This window comes from Cupressus sempervirens, chromosome 8 (assembly GCF_028749045.1).
Source record: "Cupressus sempervirens isolate cs-2001-9-10 chromosome 8, ASM2874904v1, whole genome shotgun sequence".
Lineage (NCBI taxonomy): Eukaryota > Viridiplantae > Streptophyta > Pinopsida > Cupressales > Cupressaceae > Cupressus > Cupressus sempervirens.
The window spans coordinates 68,836,870-68,846,725 of NC_143125.1; the positions used below are offsets into that span (position 1 = coordinate 68,836,870).

The 9,856-nt window shown below is 31.8% G+C and overlaps 1 protein-coding gene across 2 annotated transcripts; it reads right to left on the reverse strand.

Annotated features, from left to right (window-relative positions):
* Positions 1-893: 893 nt before the first annotated feature.
* LOC149541654 (patatin-like protein 2) lies at positions 894-3,145 on the reverse strand. 2 transcript variants are annotated; one of them, XM_089796097.1, is made up of 8 exons: positions 2,882-3,145; positions 2,584-2,765; positions 2,297-2,483; positions 1,935-2,105; positions 1,760-1,837; positions 1,460-1,681; positions 1,194-1,348; positions 894-1,082 (listed from the first exon to the last, which is right to left on the reverse strand). In XM_089796097.1, the coding sequence occupies exons 1-8, from the start codon at positions 3,005-3,007 to the stop codon at positions 1,001-1,003; spliced, it is 1,203 nt and encodes a 400-aa protein (XP_089652223.1). In that variant the 5' UTR covers positions 3,008-3,145; the 3' UTR covers positions 894-1,000. The 2 variants fall into 2 exon arrangements, with proteins under 2 accessions (XP_089652223.1, XP_089652222.1); XM_089796096.1 differs by having other exon boundaries at positions 1,194-1,369.
* Positions 3,146-9,856: the final 6,711 nt, after the last annotated feature.

A 9,856-nucleotide genomic window follows, 5' to 3' on the forward strand; every position in this document is an offset into this window, starting at 1 on the left:
TCATAGGTTACTTATATGAGAAAATAAACAAGTGTGTGTGTGTGTGTGTGTGTGAGAGAGAGAGAGAGAGAGAGAGAGAGAGAGAGAGAGAGATGTTACTAGATGACAATTAGTATTCCACCCATACAATTTTAAACACATTTTTAACAATGATTAGGATAAGTTGCATTTACAAACCTACTATTTTTATTTAAAACTATTGTCCAATCCATCAATATTACCTATGAAGCATCAATAGAGGAATATGCGCGTCTCTTCTTGTAAACAACCTCCAAAAGTAAAATACCAAAAGGTAAATATGTTGTGAGTGACCTTTATTATATGTTGAAGTTGTAGAGTGATTAGCTTCAGTGGGAGACTTTTATATATTTTTAAAGACTTTCAGATTAATAAACACTTTTGTACTATGAATTAAAAATTTGTGTGAAGGGAAGACTTTATCTTTGAGGAAGTTTTCAGTGGAGTATATGACATTGTTCAATTTTGTAGACAAGACAATTAATTTGATATGTAAACTAATTTTTATATTAACTTAATTTGACATAAATATGACATAATAAAAAATTATAACTAGATAGATTTTGTAGTTGAAAAAATTTAAAAGTTATATAATTATTTTCTAATTTAAAATATATAAAGAGAAACTCTAAAATTATCTTTCCACTAAATGTAGCTCAAGAAATATAAAAAAAAATAGCATGCTACTTTAAAAAATTGAATTAAGTTATTTGATAAGAAAAGATAAATTTATTAATGTTCAATGGGAGACCAACAAGAATCTATGAGACTGAAAACTTACAGAACAAAAAAATTAAAGAACCAACTGACCACCAAACAGTCTTATGCTACAAATTAATTATGATTCAGAGAATAAATCCAAACCATTAAAGTCCTTGTTAAGGTGTAAAGCTTACCATTGATTGAGATAAAATTTATTTTGAAAAGACAAAAACACGCACTTAAAAAATGCATTGAAAGCGTTATGGATCACGTGGCTAAGTTATACAATTTGCACAGGGTTATGAGCAGATGATCGCGTGATTTCTCGCAACTTTCTTTCGTTGGAGAGTTGCCTTGCAAACCTGTTCAGAAGTCAGCTTACCATCATTAGTATTCAAATCATGGAATAATAATACAATCCCTGTCTTATACTTCATAATTGAATTAACAAGAACAATAGTTGTGATGTTTACCTGACCAACGCATCGCTGTTGGTGCCCTGGCTAGGAACTGGAACATAAAACCCCGTCTGTATATCCACTCTGGAAATACACTTTTCCAGAAGCGATTTCCCAATGCCTTCAAGCTCTTCAAGGTTTTTCTTGGTGGAGATATCAATAGAGGCTGTCTGTCCCGCCAAATGGTTTTCCTATAATAAAATAATGTTACCGCGATAAACACCACTTTAACGTTTATTGTTACAGATCAGCTTCTACAGATGAAGAAAAGTAAAATAGACCTGAATTCTGAGATAGTTTTCTTCAGAATGGAAGGTTTGGAAGAGTAAGCAGGAATGAATGTCCACCATATCTGAGCTTGATTGCATAAAAGTGTCTATTATTGGCACCATGTCTTTCTGACGGAGCCACCCTAAAAGTCCCCATTTTGAAACAACACTGGCTTTGTATGATGGCGTTTTGTATCCAGTCCCAAGAGACAAAACCAAAACATTTCTCTTGTCCTGATTGAAATATACTAACCGTTAATAAACCTTGCATTCCTTAAGGAAAGATATCATATATTTCTATGATTGAATCACCTTTGATTTGCTTAAGGGTATCCATTCTCTGGGATTCTTGATGGATTCCTTTGTCATTGCGTTCAAAGCAAGTAATGTCTGCAGAATACGTTTGTTTTTTTGAAAGTAGAATAAAAAATATTAGAACTAATTGTGGGTAAGCATTTTGAAAGGACAATAGAAGAAATACTATTACTGGATTATTAGCAGCGACTCCTCCATCTATGAGGTTGAATTCTCTGAATTTTCTTGGATCACCAGGTGGATATTTTGTTTGAAAATAGTGGGCAGGAAGATATGTTGGGGCAGCCGAAGTACCAATGCATATATCTGATAAATTCGCATCTTTTGAGACATCGTCTCTAGCCTGTAGAGAAAGATGTAAAATTCATAACTCTCTTTAACCATCTTAATGATACATAACGATTGCAAATATAGATTACAGAAATGTTGGTTTAAAAAAATCCAAAGCCAAATTGGAGACGAATTTAGCGGTGCATGATGATCTATTCATTTAAAGAAAAGAGGAAAAATCTAAGGAAAGAAGGAAAAAAGTACCTCAAAAGTAGAGAATATTATGGGCTGCTGCAAATTGGTATCATAGGTTGGGATCACTACATTAGTTACTAGCTGTTGTAATCCAACACCACCCGCTAATTCTTTGAGAAGATTGTGCAGATGACGCCCAGTGTATTTGGGGCCTCTTAAAAAAGCGTAAATTGATTTGAACCATCCCCAAAATCCCCTGCAAAAGACCCATTAAACGAACTTAGTTGCACCTATACGCTTTTATTTGATCTTCTATTCTACCAAATGAGAATGCTTTGAAATTGAAGGGAACTTACTTTCTAGGTGGAAAAATTGAACTGCTCTGCTCCAAATAAAACTGTTTAATTTGTTGAGCAGAATAGCGTGGTTTGCCTTCGTTGTTTGGAACAGTTAACATCGCAGTAACGAGTCCTCCTGTGCTTGTCCCCGCAATGATGTCGAAATAATCTGCTATTCTAGCGTCTGTGCCATCCCGTTTCTATCGACGCATTGAAGTTGATTTAATTAGAAACAGGGCCTTAAAAACAGTAAACACAATCGAAGTAATTCTGAGTATGTAATGGGTTTGATCAGATAGAAAGAAAGAAATAATACCTGAAGCTCCGACTCTAGAAATTCAAGAATAGTTGCAGGAATAATACCCCGAACTCCTCCTCCGTCAATGCTAAGAACGGTGATCATATCTCCATCACTGGGTGAAAGTCTTCCCAAGGTTGCCATTGTATTTATTCCAAATGAGGAATATGACTGCAGACAGAACAAGAGCTCTGTGATGGAAACTTGATACTTGAATGTAGATATAAGGGGAGATAAGTGAGGGGGCCTAGCAGTGGCGCAAGATCCTATACCATCTAGTTGGTGTATAGAAGATAAAAGTGTGACCAGTCATCACCTACTACATATTTAAAATATGTGTGAGGACTGCATTTAAAAATAATTGATACTACACAAGAGACACTATAGAATAACATCATTCACAAACAAATAAAACTAACTTATGAATACATCAATGTGAAACTAAAACCACTATCATATAGTTAAAGACATAAAAGTATAGTCTACTATAGTCAAAGTTGAACATATATCGACGCACCATGCATAGATGTTGAAAAGTAGGAATTCAAGACCGAGGTCTGTTTATCCAATTATATCTTCCTAATTGTATAATAAAGAGAGACGAATTCTTACTAGATAGTTTGGAAGCGGCAATATATCTTGTATCTGCATATGTTTTGTAGAATAGATTCTATGCTTACATGGGTACTCTCTTGCGATAAGTTTTCATTTGTTATAGAAAAACATTAATCAGAAAAGACATCGAAAAACTTGGACGGATTTGGGAGTTATCATTAACTCACGAATGTGACCTAAAACTCAAACTTGAATTCAATCTATTAGTACACTAATAATGACAGTCTTATAGTTCATGGGGTTGTCATTCTAGATCTTCAACAAACTTTCTGTACCCATTTCCTGCATTTTTGTAAGGATTGGAGATCTCTTGCAAGATGTAACATAGAAGCTTTCCAACTCGGGCTAATCTATCATCAACTTGTTACTTCTCTCCACATATAATCATGGTTAGATTGTCACGTCCTGTCTTGCAACTTTACTTGTCTTTGTTTATTTGGCAATTATGTGGGCCCTTATTGATTTCAACCTTGTCAAATCTTGATTTGAACTTTGATTAATTAATGGTTAAGTTAACTATTACATTATGATGTGTTAATTAGGATGATTTAAATGAATAATTAATGCATTTAAATGTCATCGTTATGTTAATTCATGATAAACATGAATATGTTTTAAAGTTATTTTATGATGATATAATGTGCTTCATTTTACACTGATGATGTAATCAGTTAGATTATATGATGATGAAGTAATTGAGGATATTAATGTATGTATTATTAAATTTACACTATTTGTCCATGATGTCAATTTAGATATTATTTTATGGATATTGACTTCTATCTGGTTGCAAGTGTTTGAGCGATCACAAGATGTCAAAGGCTAGGGTGTGGTCGAAGTAGAGAGGGTTAGCCTCTCGGAAGGCGATGGACAGATACTCGAGCAACCCACACACACATCATTTAAAGTCAAAATAATGAGTTATTTAAGTTGCATTTTAAAGTTTTCTCCATAGCCTTGAATAAAATGTTTATGCATATGAAGAGTTCAAATTTATATGTAATGTTTGTATTATTTCAATTGCCTATTAATGTTTTTTGAAATTAAACATGTGGATAAGAAGTAAATGTAAACTTGTTTAAATAAAAAAAAATATTACATTGTCATTTCTTTTTTATTTATTTTACCTTACTTGCATCACAAAATGACATGTAGGAAAGAGTCAAAATTAACAAACAAATAAAAGCCCCAAATTGGGTTAGTTATTTGATCCAAAAGAAGGAAAGAAGGATAAATGGCAATATTGATTGAAGTAGGGAGAGTGACACCAAAGGAGAAAGAGAGCTAATAGTTGTGAGAATAACAAGAAGACTCCAAGTTCCTCAATTTGTTCTTTACTTTTTGCCTTGAGGTATTAATAATGGGATGTGTTGTTTCAATGCACTTGATTATTATTGTAGTTCATAACATATGACTTCACCATGAATAATGCAGCAGTAATGTCTTCTTTTCTTTTCATTAATCAATTATACTATTGTGCTCAGCCATCTTGAGTTCTATTTTTCCTTGGTTTCAAATTTGGGCAATTGAAAACCTTTCATTCTCATTCCAGTTGTATCACATGAATTGGACAGACCCATGCTCTGATACCATATGTAAGAACCGTATCCTAAGAAAAAAATGCCACATCACACTTCAATGAAAAATGTAGAACAATTAGTTAATGGATAAGATGAGATTTGACTATTCAACTCTGTTTGTGATTTTCCTTTCTGCATTTTTCATTGATGTGTGATGTGGCATTCTTTTCCTAGGATATGGTTCTTACATCAATTTGTTTAGCTTTCAAATGGAGGGTGATTTGGTCTAAAGCCCATGTGTAGTATAGCTTAAGTAATCTTGTCTAGAAAAAAAAATAACAAAAACTCAAACTAAAATATAATTTCTATCAAGGAATATCGTCCACTATCCTCTCCGCCAAATCTCTATATTTATAATTACATACTATTTAAATAAAGAAGATTTTAACATAACATAAAGATCAACATTCAATTTTTGAATGTAGATAATTTTACTTGAAATAAATATTAACTTTTCTCCAACTAACTAGTTCATAATTTATGAAGATTATAAATTTTCAAATTATACTTAAAATGGAACGAGAAGTTGTTAGTCTAAATTCATTTTCCAATTATGATCTTACGTTGATGAATAATCCATTAGACAATGGAGTGAGAAAGGGCAGGCAATAATGAAATTTGTGTTGTTTAAGATTCTACCCACCTAGTTTCGAGGTATGTTATACTAATTTTAATACTAGTCACGTTATATTCGGTCTGCGAAAACTACACTACCAAAACACCACGTTTGGGAAGTTATGTGTTTCTCATCGTGGGTATCCGTCAACATCTAAGAGTTTTAAATGCCAAAACAACATTTATTTAAACTTTTAAACGCCTGGATCCTATTGGCAAGCATATTTAACCTTTTTCTTTCATTGCTTTCTGTTATCGGTCAATACTGTTTACTTTTCTTTCAATATTTATTTAATCCTTCCGTCTTTAACACGTTCATATATTGAAGGTCGTCTTTTGAATAGAAAATACATCCTTTGACAATTAAGATTTAATTATAAAGGTTCAATGTATTTTGCACTAAAAATTATGCTTTCACTTGGTTCAAGTATATTTTTTTCTCCATACAAGTTGGCCTTATATTGTTTGAAATCATTCTCTGCGCCATTTTCATTACATAATTAAATGGCAAAAGGGTTAGGAAAGTTTTGACCGCCACTCATTACTCATTTTCTTGAGGCATAGATTACTAAGGACGGTGAATACTTTATTTTCTATTTTATGTGGAAGTTAAAATTGAGAAATTGTTTTATTTTATTTATTTATTTGGTCATTTTAATCATTTGATGTGAGAAATTACTAACATCTTATTAAAAATATATTTTCTTCTCTAATACATTGTTCTAAAATCATTTGTCACTTTGTTTTGATCCATAAAATATTTAAGTAACTAGAAAAAAGATCATTATTGACATTTCCTTTGTCATGTTTAACCAAAGACATAATAGAATAAGGACCTGCTTCTAGAGTTACACAAACAACCACAACCTCAACGTTAACCTCCTCTTTCTCTCTCTCTCCACATACCCCTCAATATCGAGTTGCCTATTACTTCCCTATTGAATAATAGTATATATTTATACCATTAACCTGCTTATGTAATTGAAGAATTCTTAAATGAATGTGTACTCTTGTGGGTTAAAAAATTGATGACTTTTTGAACCACATTTTCATGTGAAAATCCTCATGCATGCATGTCATAAATTACTATATTGTATCAAATGGTTGGCCTTGATTTCTATGTTTACTTTGGTGATTGTTGCATATAATTCTATTTGTTGTAGTTCAAATATTTTCTTTTTTTGTTCTTGAAAACAGTATAAAGGTTGTAACTTCCATATGTCTTGGGAGTGTCCATTAATAAATGAGGTTGGATTAAGAATTTTTGTGAGTTTATTTATTGTATTAATTTATGGTTATGATTTTACATAATGAACTTGGCATTTTTTGCACCAAAGTGATTTAAACTCTCAAAGAAAATTCTATCTCATGAAGAATCTTGTAGAGTGATTTGACACGCTGAAATGAAATGTAGAATTTTACATGATTTTGTGTTCCCTTAGCATCTAGTGAAATTTGGCTACTTTGTGTACTCTTATATTGTGAAAAGCTTTGCATGTTCTATAGTCTAGACATCCTTTGATACAATATGTCTAAATATGATAGATGAGTGAGAAGGATTAATTAAGGTGCTTCATAAAATTATTTAAAAGGGTTGAGTTCAAAATCATGTGATGCTTTGTCCCTATTTAAAAAGCTGCAGTATAGGGAAAATGTTGGATTATTACATCATACTATAGTTTATTAAATTGGAATAAATGATTATTATTCTTTTTGTTTAAGATAGTTGTGGGATGTTATACTTGTGGTTAGCTATATATGAGAGAATAAAAAAAGATGGGTGTGTGTGTGTGTGTGTGTGTGTGTGTGTGTGTGTGTGTGTGTGTGAGAGAGAGAGAGAGAGAGAGAGAGAGAATAGGATGATAATTGTTGTTCCACCCACACAATTTAAAACATATTTATATCAACAATTAGGATTAGTTGTAGTTACAAACTTGCCTTTTTTATTTAACACTTTTATCCAAACCATCATTATCATCTATGAAGCATTAATTAAGGTGTTTCATAAGATCATTCAAACTAGTTGAGTTCACAATCATGTGACTCTATCCCTTTTTAGGAAGATCTAGTATAGGGAAAATAGTGGATTTTGACATCATAGTATAGTTTATTTGATAGGAATATGTAATTATTATACTTTATAGTTTCAGATTAAGAGTTAAAAATGTGTTTTAGAGGGGACCCAAAATCTCAATAGTTTTTACATCAAATTAGTCAAAAAAGTTCCATAGTTCAATAGTGTTGTAAAATAACTAGCACCCCCAACAAAGAAACAACTAGCACAAAAAAAGAAGAAAGAACCAAGCCTATAGAACTAAAATAGTAATGAGAGAATAAAAAACCATAAAACCACTAGACATAAAAGACCTTCTCTAACAAGATTATGCTTATTCCATGACTATCTCCTCTTTGATTTCTTTGATCTTATCCATGGCTTCCTGAATGTCCTCCTTCCTAGGATCCTTACCCTTGGTCTTCATCTTCTTTTTTCTTGCATGGGTTCTTTTGGTACTCCCAAGGGTTTCCTCAATGTAATTTGTGTCCTCCAAATCCAAAATTAGTAGAGTTTTCTAATTCTAATACACTTTGCCCACATTTTTTTGAGACATTTCGTGGTATCTTCTAATATCCCTTGACGACTTTTAATCTTTTGATTCAAATTATTTTTTCTAGTACCTACATAATATTGTCCTTTCAATGGACTTCCAAAAAATCTCTATTTCTGCACTCTCCTGTATTTTCCTTATGATCTCATCCATGTTGGCATTTAGGGCTATGTGATTCATATTAATATCTTCTGACTAAATTGAAGGACCATTTCTCCATATAGAAAAGTTAGAAGGAAATGGACTTCATCATCTACAAGACATCCAAGTTCATTCAACACTAAGGTCCTTAACGTCATCCTCCAATAGATTCATTATTAATTTTGTCAAGAAATTTATTAAGACAAGGAGCCTCTTTGTCAAGCTCCTTTTCATTCTCCTCTCTACTAATGAATTTTTCATCTACCACCATGTCATTTTGAGGAAGACCCTGTTTATCATGAGAATGGATCAAAATAAAGGAAGGACAACTGTTTGAGGCCTATACATTTTTTCAGCAATCGACCCAAATACTCACTATCCCCATCATCTATCATCTCCATGCTCTTACCTTCCTCCTCACTCACACTTTCCAACTCCATTTCCATGTACTTGTAGCATAGTTTTTCTTCTTCCTTTTATTGCTTCACTCTTTACATCATCGAATTAAACTATTATTCTTTTTTCCTTTCCTTTACTATTGACATGACTTTCAACACTCTTATTATACTTTTAGTTAATGATAGTTGTGGGATGTTATACTCATAGGTTACTTATATGAGAAAATAAACAAGTGTGTGTGTGTGTGTGTGTGTGTGTGTGTGTGTGTGTGAGAGAGAGAGAGAGAGAGAGAGAGAGAGAGAGAGAGAGAGAGAGAGATGTTACTAGATGACAATTAGTATTCCACCCATACAATTTTAAACACATTTTTAACAATGATTAGGATAAGTTGTATTTACAAACCTACTATTTTTATTTAAAACTATTGTCCACTCCATCAATATTACCTATGAAGCATCAATAGAGGAATATGCGCGTCTCTTCTTGTAAACAACCTCCAAAAGTAAAATACCAAAAAGGTAAATATGTTGTGAGTGACCTTTATTATATGTTGAAGTTGTAGAGTGATTAGCTTCAGTGGCAGACTTTTATATATTTTTAAAGACTTTCAGATTAATAAACACTTTTGTACTATGAATTAAAAATTTGTGTGAAGGGAAGACTTTATCTTTGAGGAAGTTTTCAGTGGAGTATATGACATTGTTCAATTTTGTAGACAAGACAATTAATTTGATATGTAAACTAATTTTTATATTAACTTAATTTGACATAAATATGACATAATAAAAAATTATAACTAGATAGATTTTGTAGTTGAAAAAATTTAAAAGTTATATAATTATTTTCTAATTTAAAATATATAAAGAGAAACTCTAAAATTATCTTTCCACTAAATGTAGCTCAAGAAATAAAAAAAAAAATAGCATGCTACTTTTAAAAATTGAATTAAGTTATTTGATAAGAAAAGATAAATTTATTAATGTTCAATGGGAGACCAACAAGAATCTATGAGACTGAAAACTTACAGAACAAAAAAA

Bases quoted from the DNA above. Each gene is read 5' to 3' on its own strand.
- LOC149541654 (XM_089796096.1), bottom strand. From the start codon at position 3,007: ATGGCAACCTTGGGAAGACTTTCACCCAGTGATGGAGATATGATCACC. The intron at 2,106-2,296 runs GTACTTTTTTCC...CTTTCTCTACAG, and splicing joins TAATATTCTCTACTTTTGAG to GCTAGAGACGATGTCTCAAA. The intron at 1,682-1,759 runs GTGATTCAATCA...TATTTCAATCAG, and splicing joins TACCCTTAAGCAAATCAAAG to GACAAGAGAAATGTTTTGGT.